Source organism: Marasmius oreades, chromosome 11 (assembly GCF_018924745.1).
Source record: "Marasmius oreades isolate 03SP1 chromosome 11, whole genome shotgun sequence".
NCBI classification, from domain to species: domain Eukaryota; kingdom Fungi; phylum Basidiomycota; class Agaricomycetes; order Agaricales; family Marasmiaceae; genus Marasmius; species Marasmius oreades.
Window position 1 is genome coordinate 1,680,949 of NC_057333.1, and position 27,703 is coordinate 1,708,651.

At 48.1% G+C, this 27,703-nt stretch overlaps 6 protein-coding genes across 7 annotated transcripts; all 6 read left to right on the forward strand.

Moving 5' to 3' along the window:
* Window positions 1-67: 67 nt before the first annotated feature.
* On the forward strand, window positions 68-1,848 carry E1B28_003334 (uncharacterized protein; the record flags this gene model as incomplete). The annotated part of the gene is made up of 2 exons (XM_043160308.1): window positions 68-872; window positions 929-1,848. 2 exons carry the CDS (start codon window positions 68-70, stop codon window positions 1,846-1,848), a joined length of 1,725 nt encoding a protein of 574 aa, XP_043002264.1.
* A 13,561-nt stretch (window positions 1,849-15,409) lies between these two features.
* Window positions 15,410-17,132, forward strand: E1B28_003335 (uncharacterized protein). Of its 2 annotated transcripts, none has more exons than XM_043160309.1 (2): window positions 15,410-16,611; window positions 16,671-17,132. In XM_043160309.1, the coding sequence occupies exons 1-2, from the start codon at window positions 15,693-15,695 to the stop codon at window positions 17,027-17,029; spliced, it is 1,278 nt and encodes a 425-aa protein (XP_043002265.1). In that variant the 5' UTR covers window positions 15,410-15,692; the 3' UTR covers window positions 17,030-17,132. The 2 variants fall into 2 exon arrangements, with proteins under 2 accessions (XP_043002265.1, XP_043002266.1); XM_043160310.1 differs by having other exon boundaries at window positions 15,410-15,633; window positions 15,688-17,132.
* Window positions 17,133-18,841, forward strand: E1B28_003336 (uncharacterized protein). The gene has a single exon (XM_043160311.1). The coding sequence runs from the start codon at window positions 18,005-18,007 to the stop codon at window positions 18,737-18,739; it is 735 nt and encodes a 244-aa protein (XP_043002267.1). The 5' UTR covers window positions 17,133-18,004; the 3' UTR covers window positions 18,740-18,841.
* A 62-nt stretch (window positions 18,842-18,903) lies between these two features.
* E1B28_003337 (uncharacterized protein) lies at window positions 18,904-20,480 on the forward strand (the record flags this gene model as incomplete). Its single annotated transcript, XM_043160312.1, has 8 exons — window positions 18,904-18,999; window positions 19,057-19,123; window positions 19,175-19,313; window positions 19,368-19,412; window positions 19,463-19,526; window positions 19,579-19,621; window positions 19,675-20,054; window positions 20,115-20,480. The coding sequence occupies 8 exons, from the start codon at window positions 18,904-18,906 to the stop codon at window positions 20,478-20,480; spliced, it is 1,200 nt and encodes a 399-aa protein (XP_043002268.1).
* A 299-nt stretch (window positions 20,481-20,779) lies between these two features.
* E1B28_003338 (uncharacterized protein) lies at window positions 20,780-23,547 on the forward strand (the record flags this gene model as incomplete). Its single annotated transcript, XM_043160313.1, has 9 exons — window positions 20,780-20,919; window positions 20,982-22,079; window positions 22,132-22,198; window positions 22,251-22,386; window positions 22,450-22,494; window positions 22,545-22,608; window positions 22,658-22,700; window positions 22,753-23,111; window positions 23,176-23,547. The coding sequence occupies exons 2-9, from the start codon at window positions 21,975-21,977 to the stop codon at window positions 23,545-23,547; spliced, it is 1,191 nt and encodes a 396-aa protein (XP_043002269.1). The 5' UTR covers window positions 20,780-20,919; window positions 20,982-21,974.
* A 2,066-nt stretch (window positions 23,548-25,613) lies between these two features.
* Window positions 25,614-26,227, forward strand: E1B28_003339 (uncharacterized protein; the record flags this gene model as incomplete). The annotated part of the gene is made up of 4 exons (XM_043160314.1): window positions 25,614-25,835; window positions 25,889-25,945; window positions 26,022-26,093; window positions 26,168-26,227. The coding sequence occupies 4 exons, from the start codon at window positions 25,614-25,616 to the stop codon at window positions 26,225-26,227; spliced, it is 411 nt and encodes a 136-aa protein (XP_043002270.1).
* Window positions 26,228-27,703: the final 1,476 nt, after the last annotated feature.

A 27,703-nucleotide genomic window follows, 5' to 3' on the forward strand; every position in this document is an offset into this window, starting at 1 on the left:
GCCTACGGCGTAAAACCATCCGTACTATGAAGACCTGTGTATGTGGCGAAGGGTATTGGCAAGGTCGATGGAATACAGCGACGGGAATCGAGTGGATGGTCTGCTGAGGATAGAGCTATCAGCAGAGTTTGATCACACTGCTAAACGTCTGCGTACCCGCATAGAAGCATATCGAAATTCAACAAGAAGGGATCCCAACTTCCTGGCTCTGCTTACAGAATTCGATAACAACCTCACAGTGTGCCTAACGTGTGTTTCCAGCTCCCCCATGCCATTGCGAGATATTTGTCGAGGGGTTGCCGAACTGCAGCGAAGTTGGCTGTATCTGGTGGCGGTCTTGGATTATTTGGAGATTTACAGGAGTCGCACATTGGGAATGCATGAACGAGGCAATGCTGAGGTCGAGAACCGCATTGGCGCGTTTGTTTGGAACGATCACGATGCGTTGGAATTATGGAATGCTGGGCTTCCCATCTATTTTGTGCGACCTTACAGCACATTTCATAATCAAGTTATCCTCACTGTGAAGCCCTTGATTATGCCACGTCTTTGTGTAACAGCTGCATCTCCTCCGTATCCCATTCTTCTTTCAAACTCTCAGGTGGGTTCCGACCAAAAATTTGCTGCCATACACACCGCCTCGATATCTTGCTTCGACGTCTCCAGTCCGTTCGAGAACATGCACCTTCCTGGGCTTTACTCGTCGTCTTACACCCCCGGTGGATCAATAGGTTCAATTGTATCCACAACCCGCTCTTCACCTTCAACGTCTCTGGCCGGCCCTTCTCGAACAACATCTACTACTTCTCCGTCGTCGCCCTACTCAACGAAACTGGAACATTGCCAGCGCGGAAAAAAACACCGGATCAATCGTCAGTGACTTCCCCATGCCCCATTGCTAAGTGACTAACTTTTATTTTGCACGTAGCACCCCAAACCCCGCATAGCCTCTTTTCAGACCTATCGCATCCATTGCTCCCTCCCTTGTTGACACCTTGGCGTGACATGAACTCCATGATTGACACCCAACACCCCCTGAGACAGCACTCTCCAGGGAAGTCTCAAAAACTGTTGACAATAGTTCCAGACCCAGCTATGATCTGCGGGAGCTCAGAAGATCGATTGGGACCGCTACTCGAGCAATGGTCACAATTGCGAGGCCCATGGTTGACTCAGTGTCGAGACCGTAATGTGCAGGTGGAACCGAAGTCGAATGCTGTTTGGAAAAAGGCTCTCAGCATCCACTTCATTGGCACTTGGCCTGAAGGGAAGACTCCAAAGACGAACGCAGATCATGACCACCATGAAGCATCCAGGCTGGTGTCAACTCTACTTCCCTCTCATCAACCTCTACCCAATCTTCCACCGAGTTCTTCTGACGCCTCGAGGTCACGGCACTTGTTACACGAACTCAGCTTGATCAACTTCCGCTACCAGGTCATCGCTCTTGATTTGGTAGCGGATCAGAGTGTACCGAAAGCTTCGCCCTCGCTCTCCCAAGCCGAACTAATGGTGGCGTTGGCAAATCATAGTCGAAGTCGAGGGCAACTCATCGATAGGATCTTTGGTAATGCGGGTGACATATTCAGTGTCAGCCAAGCTCTTTTTGTGAATGGATTTGCAGCTGAGAAGTGGTCTGACCGTGTCGATGCTCTCCGTGCGTTCGCGTCGTTGATGCATTCCTGGCAAGGAGATAAAAGTTCAATATGGAATAGGAGAGATGACCCCAATCTCCCGGTGCTCCTTGCTCCTGGATCAGAGTGGGAGAATGTTTTGATTAAATTCTTTGTACAGGCATACTTTAACCACTTTGGCCACCCTCCAATCCTACCCAGAGGCTGCTTGTAGATATTTGACTCATTTTTGGTATCCTGGACTTTTATGCTTGACCAGTGGTATGGCCTCTTATGTAGTTTTAGATGTATCAGTATAACACTGCTAATACAAGAGATGGCAAGTGTAAATAATGGTGTAAATGCTCGTTTTTGATGGTATGCTAGCCTTGCAGCAGCAGAGTCTCAGTTCATACATCATCGGTGCTCCGTCAGCTCATACATTGGTGCTCCATCAGCTTGTACATTGGTGCTCCATCAGCTCGTACATTGGTGCTCCATTAGTTCATACATTGGCGCTCGGTCAGCTCGTACACCGATGCTCCGTCAATTCATATAGTAGTGTTTCATCAGAACAACGGATAGCTCAGTAAGGTATATTGTTGTCGCTAGATCAGATGTAGGTGACGCTCGCTCAGACATAAATGTGGGTTCCGTTGCTTAATAAATGTGGTTTCATTGGTAAATACCAAGCATTTTTAGAGGGGTTAGAATGTTGTGTCTGGGTGGGTTCAGTCAGCATTTGGACTGATTTTGGTTGCTTCATTCTCTATATTGTGGTGCTCACATCAGGAAAATGCAGATTTATTAATTAGTATGAATTAGTATGAATTAGTACTAATTAATAATAATCGATACTAATTGGCACTAATTCAATTAGTATGAATTAGTATGAATTATTATGAATTCGCTAGGTTATCAAATTAATTCGTACTAATTACTACTAATTCATACTAATTAGCATGTAATTAGTATGAATTAACACAGCGATTAGCACAGATTAACATACAAATTAGTACCGATTAGTGGAGAAATAGCACAAGATTAATACCAATTAGTAGAGAAATAATACCAATTAGTATTGATTAGTAGGTTCAGGCTTGGGGTTCTTTCAATTCGAGTAAACGGCAATGGTCATTGACAGTCAAGTATACTAACGACAAATGATAAATCTATACTAGTCCAAGTCCTACGCCAAACCCACATTCAGTCATCACTTAGCTGATCAGACCCAGAATCGTCATCCACCTCATCCACATCAACTTCCACTTCCTCACTACCACCCTTAGCAAAAATGGTCTGGAGAGGTTCATCGTCACGGCGGGAATGCTGATTACTACCTTCCCCTGCCCCTGCCCCTTCTTCAACGTCATCGTTGTCTCCGTCCTCTCCATCCGAGTCGGAGTCATCACTGAAATTATAAGTCTTTTCGACGTGGCCTATGAATGGTCCACCCCTGCAGTTGTATAAATGAATGGTTAGCGGGCGGTCGAAAAACAACAACAGGAGACGTTACCGAGCATATGCATATATTTGCTTCATGATGCTATGGAAATGTTCTTCGTCCTTCCCATCTTTCATCTGAGTCAACAACTGTACCTTCCTTTCATATTCTTCCCTTATGAGTTCCTCGTTGAAAGGAGGTTTGACTTTAGCCGTTATGTTTGTATCCTTGAGTGCATTATGTATCTTAAAAAAAAGAACCTTTCAAGTACCAGTAACACCAACGACGAGTACCACAACATACCGCTGCAGCAGAAGCCGCTAGAAGAGGAATCGAAACTTCACCACCCCGCTCAGTAAATTGCTTCTCGAACAATGTCATGATAGAACCCGATCCTCCATGGTTGAGCCATTGATGACAATGGTTCATCACCGCTTCGTGGAGGAAAGGCTTGCTCTTGAGTGGGCGTCGGCTATAAGAGGTCTACAAAGTATGAACAAATCAGATTCCGTCGTCGCCAACCAACACAACTTACGACGCACCTTTTTCCCGGATTTGGCTTTTCCCTCAGTCTTGGAGGGGTATATGTATAGGTCGTTCCTGCTCTCGACATCGGCGATGGCACGAAAGTTGGTACCATGCACGTTATAGTGTGAAGTAACAATGGACGTTGCGATGGTCTTGCTGCGGGCACGGAATTGAAAGAAGCGTGTCATCGGCTGGAGTAAACGCAGTCGTTAGATGGTAGAACTGTGGAAATCCAAAGCCGGATACGTCACCAAACTAGCCAGATTACGAAGGAAAGTGGGGTCCTTGTCAAACTGTTCGAATATTTCACGGGCTTCGTCGGTAGTCTGCTGGTCCACCCCTTTCTGCCGTCCAACTTTGCGCGCGTTCTTCAGGAACAGGTTCTTCACGAACGCGCCGGGAGCCGCATATTTTGGAAGCATGTCTGTGAACACGGCGTATTCGAGTACATCCCTGATCGTATGTTTGATAATCTTCTTGAGGGTTGGCAGTTGATGCTTTAAAGCACACTTGCCATTGCCTATGACAGCCGTGGCCCCTTCACTCCAAACGACTTTGTTGTGTTCAGCAATTCCTCGAGAGATCCCCTGGATCACCGGGCGCTGATTCCGTAGTTAGACAGGATGTCACAGAATTAGTTAAAACTTACTTCTTTGGCGTGATCCTGATGGCGCTTTGATAGCTGCTTAGACTCAGGGATAGTCAGTAGTGAGGCCCGCTGTACATGATATAGGTTGTTATACATACATTAGTATTGATCGTTGGGGTGTTGCGTGAAGACTCCGCCGTAACCTTTTGAACCGCTTTTCTTGTAGTTATTACCTTTTTTTGAATCTTTTCAGCTGATGGGGGGGACTCGCTTTCCTCTGAGGAGATATCGGACGCCGGTGGAGGGGACGAGCGGTCAACCACTGCACCCACATCATCGACGTCTGAGTCGAAAAGGGTATCAGTATTATCTAAAGTAGGGAGAACTGTTGTGGACGCCTTGATGACTGTCGCCTGCTAAAAAAAAAGTATAGGGAAGCAGTGAAGGTAACAAACCATTAAGACATACCTCGTAACTGAACTGTTTGGCGTTAAGGGGCGTGTCGTCCTCATCATCACTGAGCTCATCTTCTTCCTCCGACTGCGAACTGCCGTCCTTTCCTTTGCCAGTTTGACGTCCGAGCTCTTCAGATGAAGAACTATCGTCAAGTCTTGGGAGATGCCCTGTGGAAAGAGATAGAGGAACCTCTGCAATACGACGAAGTATCGTAGAGGTACCTTGTGTTTGCGGCTGGGGTTCTCCTCCCTTTCTACTGTTGGACGGTTGCACTGCGGTGACTTTCGTGGTACCGGACACCTTCTCCGGAACCTTCTTTGGCTTATTGTTGGGGGCCACCACCTTTGTAACCTTTGCCTGCATGTTACTTGCTGCAGGCTTGGGTGACTTAGAGGCAACTTTGCTATTCTTCACAGCTGGAGAATAGCAAGTGCATCAGTTACATTGTCATATCAACAAGCATAGAAACCGCCTGGCCTGAGGTATCCAGCACCTCTATCATCGGAATATCTGTATCCGATTTATCGAAACTAGGCAGTCGGGCGATGCTATCGCCTACGCCGTTGTAGGAAAAGTGAGCGAGATTTATCACATGAAAACCCACGAACAGACCTGAAGCTTTTAGACATTTCGCCTCGGCTTCTTGAATAGCACTTGAAAGGGCACGTTCGCGTTTCCGATTCTCAAATGCTGCACTCGCACCCAATCCTTTGTTACGAACGGCAGTCATCCAAACTATGAAACATGAGGGCGGCTAAGAAGGGAGGAACCAAAGAGAACGACGAACCGCCTTCCTCTTGAGCTTTGCTTTTACTCTGACGAGTAGGGAGAGTGCGCGTAGGAGCAGATTCATTGGGATCTGTCTCGCTGTTCTTCTGTTTTTTGTTCTTTTTGTTCTTGGGCACCGAGTTGTCTTCACCTTCGACCTCGTCAGTTTCGGTAAGAAGCATCTTCTTGCGACCTCTACGAGCACGAGGAGGTGCCACTTCAACGTCGCGGCTGTCATCGTTTGGATCTATGTCAACATCCATATTATTGAGCCCGGCATCATCTGTAGGGTGCAGTTAGTGCAGAGACTTAGAGTAATAAGTATACAACCCACCGTTTATGGGTGTAATTTTCTTCTTATTCTTTTCTTGCTTATTGGTAGGCTTCTTACCTTCTAAGTCATTAGCAAAAAGACAGACATGGCTGGAGTACGAAGATAGATCTCACCCTTGGTAGTTTTGGGCATGATGATGGTGCAAAGGCAGAAACCAACGAAGCCTGCTCCACGGGTCACCTACATGGCCAGACCATAATTGGTGAGTTGTTTTGTTACTCATCGATAAAACTTTTCGCGAGCCTGACAGTGAAGTAATCCAATGAGAAAAACACCGACAGGTGAACTACGCGATTTGCAAACTGGCGAATCAGGGTCGGGTTAGCCAGGCGTAGTTATCTCCTTCCTACAGCTAGGAAAGGGGACAGACTGCCGTACTGTAGAGAACGTAGGGGGGGTTAACAGATATGCCTGTAAATAAGCGAATTTTTTTTGTCGTAGCAACTCCACGCAACAGCAGGGAATGAAGGTTGTAATAGTATTGTTTTGAATGCTTCCAGTCTCAGTAGGGGTGTAACAGAAACGATCTGGTAAGTAATAAATCCTAGAACTCTTGTATCCCATGCCCAAACGCCGACAGCTGGCGAATGGTGGGGATTGTCGTGGTACGGGAAAGAGTTTGCACATGGTATGTAACACTCGTCACATATGGGGCGCAGGTCTGCGGGTTTCTCGGAGTTCCCTCACACATAGTAACACAGTAACACAGTAACACAGTAACACAGGTAGCCAAAATTTGAGATTTCTAGACAGATATAAAAAAATACACTTGCTTCACTAGTGGCTACATAGATCGTGTCCAAGATATACAAGAAATACAGCGTTCGAGTATCACAATCTATATGATACGCTCCAAAAACAAGCGCGCCATCTGGCGGTTCTTCTCTACAATCTTTGGAATGGTGTACGTGAATGCAACGGCTTTTCGCCACCTAGTCGCGTTCATAAGAGAGCCCTGGCCGGAGGAACACTCTCGCAGGCGATTAAGGAACCATTTTTCACAATCTTTTGACCAAAAGTCAATGTTGAGTCCGCCGGCCTGGAAAGGAGAAGGGCGTGGCCACCAAGACATATGAGAGGCTTCTGACGGGTTCGGATTGGCTTGATCTGGTAGTACGCAATTAAATACTGTTAGAATAATCATAAAAGCTGGAGACTTACCTTTCTCCACCATATATACGCCACAGATCATGTCAACCTCCACAGGTGTCAGGAAGTCGTCCCAGTACCCCGCTCCCTTACTCTCCCAAAAACATCGACCTTGCCTGTACAGCCGGTCGGGGTCCCCACCAAATATGACATTCTCCTCTGGTACCGTTGTTGTCGCCATCCTCGCTATTAATCCACCAGCTAACACCGCTGCGCGGCCTCTGTCTGAACGGAAGAAGAGATCTCGTTCTCTTTCATAGCCTCGCCAATCGTGGATATCCAGCTTATAGCCTGCATGATGATAGCCGAGATGGCAGGTCGGTACCTTCTCATCCCTAGCTTCGCGAGTCGATCGGGGCAGAGGTGGTGGAAACCCGCGAACAAGGGTGTGGAATCTGATGCCGAACTTTAGCAATTGAGATGCTATGACGTGAAGTTGTGGGCCCCAAGCACAGCGAACGATGTGAAGAATGGATACGGGACACTTGAGGAGCAAAACCTTGTCCGGGGCACTACCGTCAGAATTCCTGCGTACAACGTACCAGTTCTCGCCATCGACGGTAATCGGGATGACAGAGAACTCCCAGTTTTCCATATCCCAAATATATGAGGAAGGGTCGGAGAGGTCATGGCTCGGCAGATGGAACGATGGTGTCTGTTCCTGCGATATCAGGTGGAAGAATTGACGCAGTTTCTCCATGACTTCAGCTCTAGGGTCAGGTTCGGAGAATAAGGCGTTTGCTGGGTTGCTTTGCCAGCGACCGTTGCCCAACAGACGTCGGGTGGTGTCAATGTCTTCCATCCCGACGTTTTCCCTGTCCCATTCGTCGCCAGTGAAACCATATTGTTCGTAGGCGATCTCTTCCATTGTCATAGGAACAAAGAAGGGCGGGACCTCCTCTTCTGTTCCTGTATGACCCCCAATGGTTTCGAGCGCCTCGCCTGAACTGAGTTCTGGCAATTCAATGGTTGGAGGCTCATCTGCGATTTCGCCTTCCTCATCATCTCCTTGCTCCTGACCTCCCGCACTCGGCGCTAAGTCCACAGGAAGTTCCCCATCGTTCTGCATTGCATCGACCTCCCAATCTTCGTCCGAGTCGGGATCGAAATCCCCAAAATCGCTACAGAGATCCCAGGTGTTCGAGAACCCGTCGTACCTCTTTTGCTCATTCGAAAGACGATCCCACTCGCTCTCTACTTGCCCGCGAGTGAGACATGTCCTCACTCTGAACCCGCTCCGATTATCCCAATACCAACATACAGCACCTTTGCGACCAGGTGCGTGAAATTTGGCAGCCTCTCGTTCACGATTCTCGCGGGCCTGTCGCTGACCGGGCGTTTCCAACGCCATTCGTTCCCGATTTCTCGCCTCTCGGCTCGCAAAGAACGCACGCCAAGTCTCGCCAGGCCGCTGACCGGAGTTTTTCTCAACATTAGGCGACTCTAAATCGGGTACGTTGAAGTAGCTCTGATAAGGTGCATATTCGTGTCCAGCAGGGTCTGTGAACGCCGTATGCTCGACGGAATGTGTTTCTTCAAGTACCGACGAGGGGACATCGTTTTGGCCCTTGAACAGTCTCCAGAACTCATCGTTTGAAGGGAAAACATCTACCAGACTCTCAAATTTGTGGCGGTAAACAGACCATACACCATCTTTCAAGATACTCGTTCCTGTCTCGTTGTATTTACCCTTGCTAACTGCGTTCAAGTCCGAAATTTCACCCCAGTGAACACACAGTGGCACGTTCAGCTGCCGGTAAAAGGACAACAACAAAGGCGTGGTGGGATGTGTGGCCTCGATTATACCACCTGTTCGCAGAACGTCCTTGTCGTTGGCGTACGATCTCTCAAACGCCCCAAACCACTCAGGATGTATGCCGTTGTTAGTTTGTAAACGTTCTCGCCAACTGTAATCTAGATGAAGCCTTTCTTTGCGCTTTATCCACTGCAGACCGAGTGTTCCTGCGGCAATTAACGGTAAGAAGGCATCCCTGGAATTCTGTGCGGCTTTTTGAAGTAACGCGAGCGAGTCATGACCATGGTGATATCCATATGACGCTGGATATGTCCATAGAGAGATAGTCGGGTCGATCAAGGACACATCCGGCTTTCCCTCTGCCAGCAAAGCGAGCACCAGCTTTCGAAGATGTTTCTCTAGCTGGTCCCATGCATGCATGACATCTCTAGCAAGAAAAAACCTACGTCCGCCAGCAGCCTGGTGAACATAAGGAAAACTATCATCTTTGTGGTCAAGGCAGCTGAAAAGCGAGCCTTTGAAGACATTCCACTGAGGTACAAGTGGCAGGAAGGGATGGGATTTGTGAATCCAGTTGAACTCCTTGAGGTGGACAAGGGCGCGGTGGGTCGGGTTGGAGAAATGGAGGGCATTGTGCGAAGGTAAATGAGAAGGGGATGTTTTATGAAAGCGGCTGATGACGGTGAACAGGCGTCCATTCGCGACCAAGTGAGTGTGCTTGCCGTACACACGCGTAGAAGGCTCGTGCAGTGTGATGTTAGGCTGGGTGGAAATCTACGGTGGGTACATATCAGCTTTTACAGTTGCTATGTAGCGTGTTTTCATACTTACGAAGTCTGTACAAGCCATGATCTTGTCTTGATCGCACAATGGATGTTCGTCAATTGAACCGCTAAGTCTGAAAACTCACACCTACAGCTAGGCGAAGTATACGTGATAAGGAGTGAAGTGTATGGAGAGAGTGGTGGGGGTACAGGAGAGACCAACGATAAGACATGTGACTTTTGACGCGTCATCCATATAAGGAAGCGCCATTGTTGTGCTATGCCTCCACCTCACGGAACGCTGTATACCGTCCTCCGCAGAGCGACGGATACGCATATCGATATCAAAATCTGCCCACCCAATTGTGTCGATCACGACGGGGATCCACAGCCCCTCATAACGATGGGAATAGATGCCGCCCGCTTCAACCAGCCATTCGTAGGTGACAAAGTATTACCGTAGTACGGACTAAAACTATCTATATAGATTGTGAGACTGCTACCGACCATGCAGTCTCCTTCTCCAACCGATGACAACCCTGCCGACTTCGAGAGCATCACTGAGCCAGAGAGTGATCCCATCGGCGACTTTGACAGTATCACCGAGCCAGAGAGCGATCCCATCGAGGACAAACCACAGGATTGTGACTGGATGGAACACAGGGATACCGTCGGTGACCATAAGTGCCCTACATGTTCAACTTTCATGAAGAGCATCGCAGTCACGCAAGTCTCGGAAAGCGGGGTGGATAACATCGACATCCCAAACGAATCCTATGATTTTCCGAGCCCATGGAAATTCCTTACAAGCCATCAACGGGAACAACAGGGTGTGTACACGTTTGACACCCAGAGGTTTCGCCCCGACAGATGTGTAGAACCCGCCACTCCTACCAAACAACGATCATATGGACTCGGGCAACCACGAACGCCCACCAAACGTAAACCGGCCGATGACCAGTATATGGGAGTTGATCCGTACGATTTAATGGCCATGTATCAGGGTCATGTTGGAGGCATGTTCTAGAGGAATACTCTGTTGATATGTAGGAGAGTTGCATTGCGTAGATCATTCTGTTGTAGATATACACCTACACGACAATTACAGATTAGTGTGACCCTCCACCCTCAGCCGCTAGACACTGAGTAGGATCTCGTAGTGCAAGTGAAGATCACTATAAGTAGTGATCAGTATAACGATAACATGACGGAAATAACAGACACACCTCTTCAGTTCACTAACTCTAAGCGGCCACACCCAGTTTTCATTGCTGGCATTCTCCCAGATCGCAAAGATGGGTCCACGCCAAGGACGACGCTCGTATGCGTAAGATGGGATCGATGACTGGCTCGGATTATCCTGGTCGGCGAATTCACGCAGAAAACACTCAATGTAGGGATTTGGAAGGAAGGGGTTGTTCTCATCTTGACGGAAGAAATACAAGTTGTAGCCGACTCGCTCGTGTTCTACGTCGACCGGAGGCGTCATTTTGGCGAGCACCAGAGTTGCATGTGGATTGGAGCTACACATGTAGCTATGCGGATACCGTCGGTGTATGGTGGGCACAGGTACGGAGAATAGTACTCCATCACCCGAGATGAAAATGGCTGGCGATGCGGGCTATACACGATGATTTTTAGTGCTTGTTGTTATATACATTCAAAACACACTTACTATGTTATTCGAATACCAATAATCTATCTGTTCATCCACTTCGTCCGACAGTGGAGGGCTATCTGGTACAGGCATAATAAAAGAAAGTTTGGATCGTGCAGAAGCTGAAGCCGGTTCGTTCTGAATGTCTCCTAGAAATAACCACTGTTCCGGGTACTGAAGATGTCGACAATCATTGTTTCGCGAACCTGAGAAGTCAAAAAGCGCAAGGAGAACCATAATCGTGGGGGATCTAAGCGATTGAAAACGAGGCATCCATCCAGGGTCAATAAGGCTGAGACCGTCCGACTATCGCACTCCTACATCCAGGAATGAAGATAGAACAACCCCCTAAGCCTCTATCCTACAGCTAGGAATAGAGGGAAGGAGGTTGGATGACGATGATGGTGGTGGGAGGAGAACAGGTGTGACTGAGAGTTGCGACACTTTGTGACGCAGTTACTTGATGTGACTCTGTTACTCAGTGTGACTACGTAACTCAATGTGACTCCGTTACTTCATGTGACAATGTGTTTTACTTAACTACCACAACGACCCCCATGCTGTTGACCGGCCTCCCTACGTCTGCCGTTAGGAGGTGGGTCAACAGTATACTCTGTGGAGGGAGGTATCTAGTCGATATAGCTTGTTCAACGGTTTATCTTCCTCTGTCTGTGGAGGGAGGTATCTCGGCGGCATCGATATGCCTCAATTTTGCGAAGGTTGTGGTGGAGAATTCACCTCAGCCGGCCTACACCACCACTTCAATCAAACGACGAATCCCCTCTGCATCGACTATGGTAACTCCCTGAGTGGAATCCCGACCCCCCCTGCCTTTTCCGACGATATTGAACTTCCAGATGACTTTGCAATACCCTACTCTATCGACAATCTACATTCTTTTGACTTTGACAGTGAACCGGTACATTTCGGTGGGGATTTCTTCGGAACAGACTACACTATGCAGGACTTGGGTCAAGCAGCAGATGCAATGACCGACGAGGACGCTCACGATGAAGATGGCGGAGATTGGTTGACCCATACTGTGGATAACGATGACGGCAGAAGCAGTTGCGCCGAAGATGAAGAAGAAGAAGAACTTGGACAACATGGCTTGGATGACTTTGATGAGGATGAGGTGAATGCGATGCACGAGCATGATTGGGAACCCACCCGAGAGGGACAGAGCGATGAAGACGATGAAGATGTGATCATCGACGAACGACTTACCGACTCAGATGATGAGGCGACCCCATTACCTGAAACTACACAACGATTGAAGATCGAAGATCGCCTTCGCCAACCCCCGTTCATTGTCCCGTTTCCAGGCCACGCAGGACGCCCGTTGGAGGGAAACTCCGAGGAAGCGAACATTCACTATCGGCGGAAATTGGGTGGTGGGACAGCGTTTTGGCGACCGTTTGTCTCTGAAATTGACTGGGAGGTCGGTAGATGGGCGAAGCTACGCGGGCCCGGCTCTAATGCATTTAACGAGTTCTTGAAAATTCCAGGGGTACATTTCTTTCTTTGCATAGGTCTCCTTCATTATGTTAATCTATCTGCTTAGGTGGTAGAGGCACTCGGCTTATCGTTCAAGACAACGCAAGAACTGAACAAAATCATCGATACTCAACTACCCGGCCGCCCTCCCTTCAAACGCGAAGAGGTTGTTGTAGCCAACGAGGCGTTCGAGTTCTATTACAGAGATGTTATAGAATGTATCAGAGCACTCTGGAGAGACCCGGACTTGAGTTCATACCTTATTGTCTGCCCCGAACGACACTATACCGACAACACCTGTCAGACAAGACTGTACCATAGTATGCATACAGGACGATGGTGGTGGTCTACTCAGGTGATTTCTACATTGTAAATACCTGAAACTTGGTCACATAAGACTCACATTCATTCTGTTTAGAAGGAAATTGAGAAAACACATCCTGGCGCAACAATCATACCCCTTATCGTATCCTCTGACAAAACGCAACTTACAGTATTCGGTAATAAGACAGCTTATCCTGTATACATGAGTATCGGAAATATACCAAAGGAAATTCGTCGAAAACCATCCCATGGTGCATATGTGCTTCTCGCCTATCTCCCCACCTCCAAGCTCAGCCATATGACCAACAAGTCTGCGCGCCGACGTGCTCTCGCCAATCTTTTTCATTCCTGCATGCGACACATCCTTTCCCCTTTGAAAGAAGCAGGGCTGCATGGTGTGGCAGTCACTGACGGGAAGGGTGTATCTCGGCGTGGTCACCCCATTCTAGCTGTCTACGTTGCCGATTATCCAGAGCAGACTCTAACAACGATAGCCAAAAGCAACCGTTGCCCTGCACTCTGCCCAACGGAACCCGAACAACTGGGCGACGACGGCATGAACGGACCCTTTCTAGATCTTCAAGACGCTCTCCATGTCCTCGAATCCATTGCCCACGGTCCGACCGAGTTTCATCGCCAATGTAAAGCACATGGAATGAAGCCGATCGCGGAACCGTTCTGGAAAGACTTACCCTATACCAACATCTTCCAATCAATCACTCCTGATATCCTCCACCAGCTCTATCAAGGTCTCATCAAGCATCTTGTTGCTTGGTTGATTAATATTGTTGGTGCAGCCGAGATAGATGCTCGTTGTCGACGATTCCCACCCAACCACAACATACGACTTTTCATGCGAGGGATATCCGGGCTCTCCCGCGTCACAGGAACAGAGCACCAGATGATTGGCCGACTTCTTTTAGGGCTCGTTATTGATGTTCGACTCCATGGCGCCGCTTCATCTTCTCGCCTTTGTGGGGCTGTTCGGGGTATGTTGGATTTCGTATACCTTGCCCAGTACCCTCTTCATACTACCGACACCCTTAAACTCCTCAAACAGGCCCTCACCCGTTTTCACATCAATAAAGATATATTTGTTGAGCTAGGAGCATGCACCGGCTTCAAGATTCCCAAGCTGCATGGATGCCAGCACTATGATGTCCATATCCAGAATTTTGGTACTGCCGACAATTACAACACTGAATACACTGAACGACTACACATTGACCTTGCCAAAAATGCTTACCGTGCAACCAACCATCGCGATGAGCTCCCTCAGATGGTTCTTTGGTTGGACCGCCGCGAAAAGCTCCACCGCCATATCAAGTACATCCAACACAAATTATCCGGCACCGCATCACCCCCTCTACTATACGATGTTACGCCCGGAGTGACATTCGAACGCACAATGAAAATGACGAGACATCCTACCAGAAAGGCTGTCTCGTTTGAGATCCTGGCATCAGCTTACGGTGCCGTCCACTTCAAGGACGCTCTGGCTCGTTATGTTACCAGCATACGTGGACCTGAGCTCACTACACGAGCCCTCATCCGGGAGTCACAAAATTTATACATACCTTTCACGCGAGTATCTGTATGGCACCGTGTTAAGTGGACTACTCCCGACATATATAACACAAATACAGCAGCTTCTATTGTAGTCGACAGCGCCCATATCAACCCTTCCCGTAAGAATAAGCGTGAACATGTTGTACCAGGACGGTTTGATACGGTTCTGGTAAATGTTAAAGAAGGACAAGCACTAGGTATCAAAGGTTTGTTTCGTTGTTTCTGCCCAGTGCCGTGAACTGACTTTTTGTACAGGTTATCGTGTTGGCCGTGTTCGCGTCCTGTTTACTCTATCTGATAACCATAAGAACCTGCTCTTCCAGGCTGATGAGCAGGAAAATGTAGCAGACCATCTCGCATACGTTGAGTGGTTTACTACTTTCCCTCGCAGACCTGAACCATCTCATGGACTTTACAAAATCTCCCCTTCTGTTGACGGTGTCAGTGGTTATCGTGATGCCAGCATTGTTCCGGTCTGGTCATTTAGACGTAGTGTTCACTTATATCCTAGATTTGGCCCAGTTGTACCACCGGAATGGACCTCGAGTACTGTTTTAGATCAGTGTTCTACTTTCTTTGTAAATGCTTTCAGTGATAGAAATGGTTACTACACTATATTCTAATATGATTATGTTTTTCCCCCTTCATTTCTGTGTGATAAGTTTCGCAGGAATTAACATCAATTAACATCAATTAGTGCCAATTAGTGCCAATTAGTGATTAGTAGTAATTAGTAGCAATTAGTATTCAATTAGTTCCAATTAGTTCCAATTAGTTTTACATTAGTATGAATTACTACTAATTAGTACTAATTCATACTAATTAGTAAAGTAGGTTTTTTCTGATGCAGTCAGGCTACTAAGAGTTCTAGATTCCTATCTACATTGTGCTAGATATGTAGCTACTTATTTGCTCTGTATGTATGTATATCGTTGCTCCATATGTACTATACGTGGTTTGGTGCTCCGTTGGCCCTATGGTGCTCCGTTCGCCATTTTATAGTGCTCGGGTGGTCAATCCTGGCGCGAGAAACCTATCTTGCGAAATAGTTTGGTGTAAGGTGAGTATGTACAGCCCTTGAATCGCGTAAGTTACAGATGACGGCTGTTCCGTCACCACTCCATGCGTGCACGTTTTGAACAGCATCATGACGCCGGTCGAGTGCTTGAAGTTGAACTATCAGAGGTAAGTCGTTTACTTTTCTTCTTCTTTCTACTGCCAACTCGCAGAGTTTTAAAGCACCAATGTCTTCGTCGACACGATTACATTCAACGTCCTTGCCCGGTTCAATGACGCACAACGACCCCCTCGACGGATACAACGAAGACGAAACCTACCGTGACCTTCCCCTCGCAGCACTACCCATCGCCATCGACCTCGAAGAAGATATCATCGGTATCCTCCACTACCTCCCCTCCGACCTCGTAGAATCCATCATCGACCTCGTCAGTGACAGAGAGACATTAAAAGCGTGTACTCTAGTATGTCGAGCTTGGGTACCCAGAAGTCGAAAACACCTCCTCGACATGTCACTCGTCCGAATGGATCGCGTCAAAGCAGAATCCTTCATCCACCTCTCAACCTCCCCCCACTTTTCCCTAAAACGAATCCCAAACCTCCATCTCTCCTTCCGTGGAGAATCCTCCAGAATGGCATCACAAGTCGTTCCCATATTATCTCACCACCAAGTTTGGGTGGAATCCCTAACAGTCGTCGCAGACACGTTTTCATCTGGGAGTTGTAAGGAATCTCTCGGTTTGATTTCGGCGATGTGGAAGATGTCAGTGACAGAATTGGAAATACAGAATTATCTTTGTGATAACCTCCGGGATGTCCTTCCTTTCGTTCATTCGTTTGGGTGTTTGGAAGCGTTTAGGTTGACAGGCACGTTTCGGGGACGGGTTTCTGCGAGGAAACTACCAAGTCGGTTGAAAAAGTTTACGTTCTCCAACTCCCATTCTCACCCGTATTCTCGTGGGACGGAGGAAGTTTTGCATTGGTTGACGTCACCCAAAGACGGTGTACCACCGCGGCTTTTGGAGTTGAATCTCAAGGGACTTGGGGGATCTGGGGGTTTGAGTGAATTGAGGAAACTATTGGAGGTGCCAACCTCGAGGGCTTTGCAAGATTTGACGTTGAGTTCTATCACGTTTACTCACGATGGTCATTATTTCATTACACTTTCACCATCGAAAATTCAATTTTATTTTTTATTTTTACAGATCTCATTCCAGACCTTCAGAACCTCCACTCGCTTCGACGGTTTTCTATCGCACCTCGTATCACCCCACAGATCACGGATACCCTCTATTTCCTCCTGAAAATGATCATGTCGGTTTCTTCCCATCTCTTGAAACAAGTCGAACTATCGATACCAGGAATTCCTCTCGAATACCTTCACGAACCACCATTTAGGAGCCTTGATGATGCCTTTCAGGAATCTCCTGCTCTTTTGGGGGTCAACACGTTTACTATCCAATCTTCCCAGACGGTGGTGATGTTGCTTCGTCATTGGCTAGTTAGATGCCAGGATAGAGGGATCGTTGAGTTTGTTGTTACCCCTTCCAGTTTCATCCGATAATTCATGATTTTCCCGAACGGATTTTCTTTGCAGCACCAGTTTGATTTGTATTTTTAGTATTACACTTGACTTCCCATCCCCTGCAATACAAGTTTCAAACGCAATATTTACCCGCTACAATGATACCACTGGGGTGTTCTATCATATTGGTTTCTGGACGCCAGACAGTCTTCGGGATGGTCCGTTGAATTGGCATAGTAGAGTCCGTCGTATCCGGCGCCGAGGGAGATATTTCGATCATGCATAGGGTACGAGGATACACTTCCATAAGAAAAGCACAGGCCGACATGCGTAATTCCTGCATGTACAGAGGTCATATTCCATCATCCTGTGCGTGGACCTCGGCGTCGTAGGGTTGCAGGGTACGTGTGGTCTCTGCTGGGAGAGGAGGGGTAGAGAATGGGTACATAACCTTCTCCATGCAGAGTACTAGTGAGGCTTGAAGACATGATTGGACTAGATCTGGGTGGCCAGTACCCGACTCCCATCGACCACGTAAGAGACACAAGGTTTTCTTCCCGGATGTGGATGTGCACGTAGATATGTTGGCAGATATGTTGAGAGCCTGTCCCATACGTGCACTGAGTAAACGCATGAGCGCGTCTGAAAGTGATTCCCACGGTGACTGCCATGATTTCCGTCATGTCAAACTCCTCGCTACGCTCTGCAGACGCCACGAGAGCAGTGGTTCCCGTCGGAGATGAGCGACCTTCAAACCTTCGAACACTTTCAGCAGTACGTGAACAGGTCGCACAAGAAATCGCAATGCGAACGGTGAACAAAGCGCAAGTTGTTGATGGTACCCTTTCCCCCCATCCCTAAAGAGCAAGAAACTAACACCGCTCAAGTCTAGACGTACAAATAGGCGTCTCGTTCACATTTTCGAGCAAAAAGTCTTCCGATGCCGACTTGGATTTCCTCAAACTCATCGCGTCGCAGATTGTACTATTGACGGTTTCCAAGGACAACAATTATATGTACGTGGTTGCGACGTCTGGACTCCCACCACCCGACGTCCCATACAATTTTATCCTCATCTGCGCATCAGACGATGACTACCTGCAACGTGCACTGGCACTGATATCATCCAAGTTTGTGGGAAGGGTGGATAAAGTTCGTGCGATAACACCAGTGGCATATGTAGTGGAGGTTCGGGAGGTGGGACTGAGTTCGTATGACGAGTTGGCACTATGGGACGCTGTTAGGAAAAGCGCACGAGCACCGATAGATCCTTTGGTACCCCCACCGGGATCGAGAAGCGCGGAAAGGATGTTGAGCGATGCTCGAGCTCATCTTCAGCGGTTGACACCCAAGAGGGCGTTTGAAGAGTTGAGAGATCCTGTGGAAGACGGAGTGCAGGCACCCACGTTCCTTGTTGACATCCGAGAGGAACGGGAACGTAGTCGGGAAGGAGGCATCAAAGGGGCTGTCGTGGTGGATCGCAATGAGCTGGAATGGAAGTTTGACCCAAGGGCGCCAAAGGGAGAACGACTGGGCGTGGTGGACAGATATGACTTGAGAGTCATCGTCTTTGACGGAGACGGGCGAGCGAGCAGCCTGGCCGCGTATCAGCTACGGCAGTTGGGAATGTGGAACGCGACAGACATTGTCGGGGGTTTCAGGGCGTGGAAAGAAGACGGGTTTCCTGTCAGCGAACGAGGGATTGACGGACTGTTGGTGGATCTGGACATCAGTAGGCTTGGCGCGTGATTGACGTCCATGTACCTTAGCTACTCCTAACTCGGTCTTCTCTCGCGATGCCTCCTATCTCACAAGGGCGCTGTTCATGTCATGTCAAACCTCACCCTGTGCCGAGCCAGACAGCTTTATAGACAGCCCTTTTGGCCCCCTTCCTTCCCTTTTCCCCTCTCTTCATGCCACTCGTCAACATCGCGCTCTTCCTGTCCGCCTTCACCATCTGCGTACAGGCTCAGATTCACGCGACATGTACAAACTCGTCCTTCCTTTGGGTATGTTTCTCAATAGACACCATCACTGTTCATATATTGAACGATTTTTTTTTTCAGTCGTACAACTCTAGGGGCGATTCTCCTTGTCAGATGGGTGAAACACTTGCTAGGGTATGCACGCCTTGTACGTCGTTTTGCTATTTTTTGTCCTCATTCTCCTCTCACCGCCCACAAGCGTTCAACATCCCATCCCTCCCCGACGGCTACTACTACTCCGGCGTTAGTGGTGGAGACATCAGTCCCTGCGTGTGCAACACCGTCTATTACACTATGCTAAGTGTCTGTGGGTTGTGTCAAAATGGTCTTTCTGACAGGTCCATCTCTTGATCATCCGCCCATCTTTCACAGCTGACATATACCTTGAACAGATTTGACATATGGTCAACTAATTGTACGAGAACCTATGATACTGTGTGCGTCCAACACTTTTAGGTGAATATGAAAACTCATCCCATACAATCAGATACCCCTCGGCGCTTCCCTCGGGTCTTAGACTCCCTCATTACGCGTTTCTACCCCTCGATTCTGTACGATTCCCATCCTCTGAGCAATCATTAAAAAAAACTCATCATCTCCCAGACAAACAAAACCGTCAACGTGAGGGCCCTCCAAGCCGATAACGGTCAGTCAGTCAGACCAAGCGCTTTCGCATCCATCGCTTACCCTCTGAAACAGGCCCCGAAAGGACCGGTACAGCTACTAGAACACCCACCGCCACTTCCTTCAGATCCACAGGTACCTCACGTTCAGGCGGCGACGACCCCTTCGGTGACGATGACCCTTTCGGTTTCGCAGACGATCTCAGAGACGAAGCCAAAAAAGTCGGAATCATCGCTGGGAGCGTTGCTGCAGGCATCTGGGTGTTTTGGGCCGTCGGTGCTGGGATCGTTTGGTTTATCTGTCGAAGGAATAGTAGGAGGATGTATGGAGCCCCATCGCAGATGTATCTTCAAAATAATGGTGCGCCGGGGGTCATACCATATACACTAGTCCCACCCTCCAGTCCACCTGCTACTGCAACTGGGTCGTCTCCTGGGTTGGGTGAAAAGGTTTATGTGAGTTCCTCCCCCCCCCACGTCGGCGAATTATAGGAAACTCAAAACGTTAATTGGTAGAACCCTAACGATCCAAGTACATACCCTCAAACTCCACCATTGGCAACACTAGGGTACCAAAAACAACCGTCTTATAACTACAACACCCCCCCTTCCTCCGACAGAACCTCCGTTGTAGTTCCTAGTTCTCCCAATACTACACCGATTTACCAACCCCAATCACCTCCCTCGGAGTCGGATAGAACCTCCACTTTGACACCCCCTAATAGCGCGGGTCTACCCAACCCACACGCACAAGCACACTATGCAGTCTCACCGGATGGTACTACCACGTTGGCTCCGATGGGTACAATCCAAAACCCCTATCCGTACTCGTCGTATGATACCCATAGGCAGGTGTATGTGAATGGGGTTCCGCAGGTTTAGGAGGGAGTGGGTTGTGGTTATGTATGACTTTCTTCTTGGAGTGTTTGGTTTTATATATATCACTAAGAAGTAGTAGTAGTAATAAATGAAATATAGGTATGTTGAAAGACAGCTTTTGCACCTCGACCTTTCACTTCAAGACTTGAAAGAAACAAAAACAAAATGCACACTTTCTTCTTGGTCGTCTAGCCTCACTGAAATTTTCATTTCGTTATCTTGTTACAAGAAAGAAAGTATAGTAAGGATTAGCGGAATCGATAATGCTTATATATTAGACGTCCGCAGATGCTTCTTACAAATTACCACCCACTTGCATCGCAGTTCCTCAGCCAAGCTACACAACCAGTCTGTCCAAGTTCATCATGGCTACATACATCCTCGTTCAATGTTCTTCCTACGCACCCCTTTTAAAGTTTTTTCCATGGTCAGTTGGCGCGCAGTGAGTACTTGAGTCGTGAAGTAAAAGTTCAAACTCCTACGCACCACTTTTTTTTTCTCAAGTTTTTTAAGGCTACGCTCCACGAATCCACTTTGCGATTTCGCGAACCTCCTTATGCACGTCCTGTTTTTTCCTATGCACCACGTCGTGAAGCTCTTGAAGTTCCTGCACTTGGCTACGCTCCACTTTGTGAAGTCGCTTACACACATTTAGTGGTTGTTTCCTAGGCACCTATTCGTCGAAGATCCTACCGCTATGCACCAATTTGTCAAGTTCTTATGGCGCTTTGTGAAGCTCCTATTCACATCTTGTTGTTTCCTCAGCACCGTTTACGGCTATGTGCCAGTCAAGTACCAGTTTGTGAAGTTCTACACACATTCCCTTTCGAAGCTCCTACAGCTACGCGCAACAGGCTACGCACATCTCGTTGTTCGGAGGCACCGCTTCGTCGGATCTCCTACGGCTACGCACCAGTTTGTGAAGCGCCAGCACACACTTTGTTGGGTCCATTACGCACGGCTACAGGCCACTTCGTGGAGTTCCTACGCACATCTTGTCTTTCCCATGTACCACTTCGTCGACGCTCTTACTACAGCGACGCGCCACCTTGTGAAGCCCTTACGCGGTGTTTGAAGATGATACGCTTACGCTTCGAATCTGAATTGCTTGACCATATTCTACAATCGTACCCTCGACGAACTGTTGGTCGATGAATGGAATGACGATGTGTCTGATAACGGAGTCCTCAACAACAGAACTTCGAAACCAATTGTCGTCACTGGAGTGACTTACTCGACTCCATCTGGATCACCCTGTCGGGGAAAATTGGCCGAGGCTGGAGTCGATACCCACGCCCCGTGTCCGTATATAGTGTTTGGAGAGGAGCACGATCATTACCAACAAAGAGTTGATTCCTATCTCACAAAGCCTAATACTCCGCCACATAGGGCGCTCAGCAGTTCATGTCCATGTCAAACCTCACCCCGTGTCAAACCAGACAGCTTTTATAGACGCCCCGTTAGCCCCCTTCCCTTTCTTTCCCCCTCTCCTCTACGATGCCATCTGAACGTCTCATGAGGATTGTGCTCTTCCTGTCCGCCTCTTCCATCGGCGTACAGGCCCAGATTCACGCGTCATGTACAAACTCGTCCTTCTTTTGGGTATGTTTCTCCATAGACACCATTACTGCTCATTTATTGAACTTTTTTTCAGTCGTACAACTCCAAGGGTGACTCTCCTTGTCAGATGGGTGAAGCACTCGGTACGGTATGCACGCCCTGTACGTCGTTTTCCTTTTTCTGTCCTCATTCTCCTCTCACCCGGGCCCATAGCGTTCAACATCCCATCCCTCCCTGACGGCTACTACTACTTTGGCACCGGGCACACCATCACTCCCTGCGTGTGTAATACTGTCTACTACACCATGCTCAGTCTCTGTGGCCTTTGTCAAAACGGTTATACTGATAGGTCCATCTCCATCTCTTGATCGATCCATCCATCTTTGCCACAACTGACATCTACTTTGAACAGATTTGATCTATGGTCATCTAATTGTACGAGAACCTATGATACGGTGTGCGTCCAACATTTCTCGGGGGATATAAAAATTCAGCAGATGCAATCAGGTTCCCCTCGGCGCTTCCCTCAGGTCTTAGACTCCCTTATTACGCGTATTTACCCCTCGATTCTGTACGATTCCAACTCCTCTGAGCGATTACAAAACCTCATCATTTCCCAGGTAAACAAATCTATCGACGTGGGGGCCCTCCAAGCCAATACTGGTCAGTCAAAACGGAATTTCCTCTGCTTCACGTAACTCGACCATTTGAGCAGGCCCCGAAAGGACCGGCACAGCGACTAGAACACCCACATCCACCTCCTTCGGATCTACAGGCACCTCGCATTCAGGCGGCGACGACCCTTTCGCAGACGAACTCAAAGACGAAGCCAAAAAGGTCGGAATCATCGCTGGGAGCGTTGTCGCAGGCATCTGGGTGTTTTGGGCCGTCGGTGCTGGGATCGTTTGGTTTATCTGTCGAAGGAATAGTAGGAGGATGTATGGGGATCCATCGCAGATGTATCTTCAGAATAATGGTGCGCCGGGGGCCATACCATATGCATCAGTCCCACCCTCCAGTCCACCTGCTAGTACTACAACTGGGACGTCTCCTGGGTTGGGTGAAAAGGTTTATGTGAGTTAAAAGTTTTCCCACCACGTCGGTGAATTTATAGGAACTCAAAACGTCAATTTCGTAGAACCCCAACGACCCAAGCACATACCCTCAAACTCCACCACTGGCAACACTAGGGTACCAACAACAACCATCTTATAACTACAACACTGCCTCTTCCTCCGACAGAACCTCCGTTGTGGTTCCTAGTTCTCCCAATAATACATCCATTTACCAACCACAACCACCTCCCTTGGAGTCGGATAGAACCTCCGTTTTGACACCCCCCAATAGCGCGGGTTTGCCTAACCCACATGCTCAAGCACAAGCGCACTATGCAGTCTCACCGGATGGTACTACCACGTTGGCTCCGATGGGTACAATCCAAAACCCCTATCCGTACTCGTCGTATGATACCCATAGGCAGGTGTATGTGAATGGGGTTCCGCAGGTTTAGGAGGGAGTGGGTTGTGGTTATGTATGATGAGTTCTTTTTTTTTGTTCTTTTTCTTGGATGGGTCTCGTTTTTTTTATAGTAGTAAAGGAATAAGTAAGTCGAGCGAAGTATTTCTTGGGGGTTGAAGGAATCGATGTTGTACGAGATCTTAGTATTATGACTTGAGATTTTACTTAATGTTATGCCATCGTTGAGAAACTTACTAGTAGACGATGTGGCGGACCGTGATACCATCCCTTCTCCTCCCCCTTAGAAAAGCCAACTGGAAAGAAAAAATTCTGTTCAAGTGAAAGACAAGAGCCGCCAGTCCCTCTGGGATGGGGTTAGATCGAACGATAATCGGTAGAACCGCGTCCCCAAACCCGTGCTTCCGAAAAGACTCTTGGAGGATCTCAGTATCATGACTTGAGATGTTATCGTTTGAGATTTACCCAGAGGATGTGATGATGATGCAGAGGTGGAATCGACAGCTCGATCCAAGTCTTCGCGTTCAGCTCATCGTACAAGCCCCGTGTATAATAATGGCTGGCGACGATCAGCGAGTGGCACGGCACTCATCGATGAAAATGACATGACCCGTGGGGGCAACGAGGAGTGCAAGTGTTGAAGAGCTTAGAGAGCCAGGAAGGGCGGTTGTTTGGTACGAGAAAAACCCATAGAATAGCTTGAAAGGAAGGATAAGGATATTGATAACGGATTCAGGTGAAAAGAGCTTACAAAGTTACATATTACATCGAAGTTCGTCGTCCACCTGAGTCATCATTGATATTGAACCATGCACCGAAGTCGACGTCGAAGACTTCGCGAAGTTCCCACGCACTCAAACTCCCACAATTTCATTTTGAAGTCCACTCGGAGTGCCTGTCGTCGAACCTCCAACTCAACTTCGCGAAGTTCTCGTGCACCTCGTTAAAGCTCATGCGCACCACTTCGTCGAAGTTCCCGTATCACCAACTTCGCCGAAGTCTCTGCGCACCATCTCGTCTAAGTCCCACTCGACCTCGCGAAGTTCCTGCTCACCACTTCGCGACGTTCCCCGCATACACCAACTTCGCCGAAGTCTCTGCACACCATCTCGTCTATAAGTTCCCACTCGACCTTGTGAACCTGCGCACCTCATAAAAGTTCCCACGCACCACCTCGAAGACGTTTCCCTGTGTGCACCACTTCCTTAATATTCCTACCCCACCACTTCGTCGACGTTTCTAATTCATTCCACACAAGACAAAATCGTTGTGCCACTTCCAATGCATGTTAATTACGCGCGAGCACAAGACAGAGAGTTGGGATGGGGCGTGAGGGATTGAATGACATTGGTGGAAGATCTCGATTTCAATGATCACACACGCTGGAACCACGTACTCCGGCAGGGGCACAGGGTGTTGGCCTCGTAAATCATAAAAAGGGTGCGTGTAGGCTCCTCCAACTGGTTTACACGGGGGGTAATCTGGCGAGACCTTTGTCGGCAACCTCAAAAAGGTTTTCGCTACAGAGACAGGAATCCCCAATACGTCTCCTGGAGTGTTCGGATGCGTTCTGATCATGACGTTCAAAGCCCATCGTGGTTGCGGCGTTTCGTCGAGGGATTCCCGTCGACATTCGTGTCTGTTCATAAGGCCAGAGGAATTGATGTAGAAGGACGCTCACCGCCTTGGAGGCCGTCATTTTCGACATTTGTGACTCCATTCCCTCATCTACAGCACTAGCCTAGGACGATTAAAAGGCCCGTTTCAAGTCCATGATGGTTGAAATGCCCTGCGCGAGAAAGGGCGGTGAGGGCCAAAAAACCCATAGAAGGTAGTTACGAGGGTGTGGATAGGAAAAGCGAAACCGTCCGGTCCCTATCGAGAGTATCTCGCAGCAATCCGGATTCGAAGCATATATTCTGCAGTCGTAGATTCGACAAACTGTCGGTCGAAAGATGGGATGACGATTTGTCCGATGATGGAGTCCTCAAAATTAGACCTTCGAAACAAGATACCAACCAATGCCGAGTAGCGACTTACCCGACTCCATGTGGGTTATCCCGACATGTATAACTCTTTGAACCCTCTCGCAATCTTCTAATGGGTCTTGTTTTGGGGAGAATTGGCCTATGCTGGAGTCAATACCCACGCTCCGTTTCTGCGTATAGATTTCGAGGTTGCTTATCTCATTATTTTTACCCTTCCTCAACCACAATCATCTTCCCGAACTGCGAACAATCAATGATGGACTTTTCACATCGGTCTCCTTCCGTAAGGCGAAGATTTCACCCTTACCATCGACCAGAATATAAAGAACCTCAGGCACGTACTATCCCTATCTCTTTATTTCGCCGACTTATTTCTCTTTCCTTCAGATCAAACAAACTGAGGACGCAGTTGTAGTGTCTCGAGTCAACCGATACTTTGACAAGGTAAATGACCTAACAACTCTTCCCCTGATCGAATCATTGGATACAACCCTCAATCCACCACTTCTTGCACGTTCAGAAATCCGAAAACGCAGTCAATGTCCGAAACGGTGTCCACGAACTCGAGATCCTCATAGAGATCCTTATTATCGTGAGCGATCAACGCCTCCAACCATTTGTAGTTTGATTCTTTGTCCCCCGGCTGACACGCCTTCCCACTTTCAGTATGCCCTGTGCTCCCTCTTCTTCCATGTACTCAACATTTTGAAAACCCTCCGTGATTGAATATTGAATCCTCGAACAAAGATCGAAAGTTGTTTTGGTACGTCTGCCTCGCCCCCAGTCGCGCAGTTAAAACGCGCTAAATCGATCGTTTTCAATTCAACAGATGACATTCGTTTATACCCAATTTCTTGATACCTTGCGAGGTTTGAAAATTTGAAGGGTAGCCACGCCTCGCGCTACTGTATTTCTTGTCAAGGCACCCCTGTAGCTACGTAGCTACTATCCATACTTCGTCTTTCTTGGGTTTTTCGACTTATTCCAGGTGTATCTGTCGAGTAGTATCTCCAGAGGCTTGTTATACATATTACAATGCTTATCGACTAACTGTCCACATAATAAATTCCACGTTCAATGTTGCTAACATGAAATGATCGATATCTCCTGTGAACGGGGATCCCATTGTACCTCATCAGGTACTTACCACAAAGACAGCGGTGCATATATCAAATTAAAACCAGGGAAGAAAGCAAAAAGCGTGTTCGTGTCTTCATGATCACCTCAGCGAAGGATCGGCCTCTAATGCAAGTCCATAAGTACGCCGAGTCAACCCAAAATTATGCGTAGAATCCTGTCGCAGAAGTATCTTTCATGTGTGTACCGACTCGGGAGTCGGAGTCCTAGCGAAACGTGTTTCGATGGAGGTTGAACCAATGAAAGGATTCGATTTCGTACCGAGGATCTTAGTACATATGATGAAAGTTGAGGAGTGGGATGACGCAGAGGTTAGAATCAGTAGCTCGATCCAAGTCTTCGCGTTCAGCTCGTCGTGCAAGGTCCTGGTAAATAATAATGAACCGACCAGTGGACGACGATCAGTGAATGACACGCTCGACTGTAAAAAATGACATGAGAGGGGCGGCGACGACGAGTCCAAGTCAAAAGAAACCGACGACAATTTCTTTTTGGTCAGCCCAGGGGGGGCGGTTATTTGGCACGAGAAGAAAAATAAAAAGCCTTGAATTCCCTTCGATTGTGACGTTGCAAAAGGTAGTTTGTGAGATCGATAAAGGGTGTGGGTTCACGCGGCAAATGCTTACATGTTCTGTTCCTCATCCATAACCCTCCCAAATCCACGCAAAGACAAAAATGCTGGGGCACTTCCAATGTTTTTAGTGGGCACCATAAAGGGTATTCGTCTTTGGCTTAGGACCTCTCTGGAAGGAAAAAGAAGTTGGGACTTGAGGGATTGAACAATATTGGTGGAAGATCTTAAGATGAACCCCCACGGACTCAAGTTGAACGAAACCCATATTTCACCAGGCCGCCCAAGACAGGACATCGGCCTTGTAAATAATCAAGATGGGTACATGCAGAAATCCTCGAATGGAATACACGGGAGGAGATTTGGGCCTTCGGCGACATCCTCCAAGGCTTTTTTGTCGCTTGCCATCTCCTTTCTTGACCCCCCTTTTGGCAAGGACTTCGGTCTCTTTTACCATCCGTAATTCCACGCTACAGGAATACCCAGTATGTCTC

Bases quoted from the DNA above. Each gene is read 5' to 3' on its own strand.
- E1B28_003335 (XM_043160309.1), top strand. From the start codon at position 15,693: ATGTCTTCGTCGACACGATTACATTCAACGTCCTTGCCCGGTTCAATG. The intron at 16,612-16,670 runs GTCATTATTTCA...TTATTTTTACAG, and splicing joins TATCACGTTTACTCACGATG to ATCTCATTCCAGACCTTCAG.
- E1B28_003336 (XM_043160311.1), top strand. From the start codon at position 18,005: ATGTACGTGGTTGCGACGTCTGGACTCCCACCACCCGACGTCCCATAC.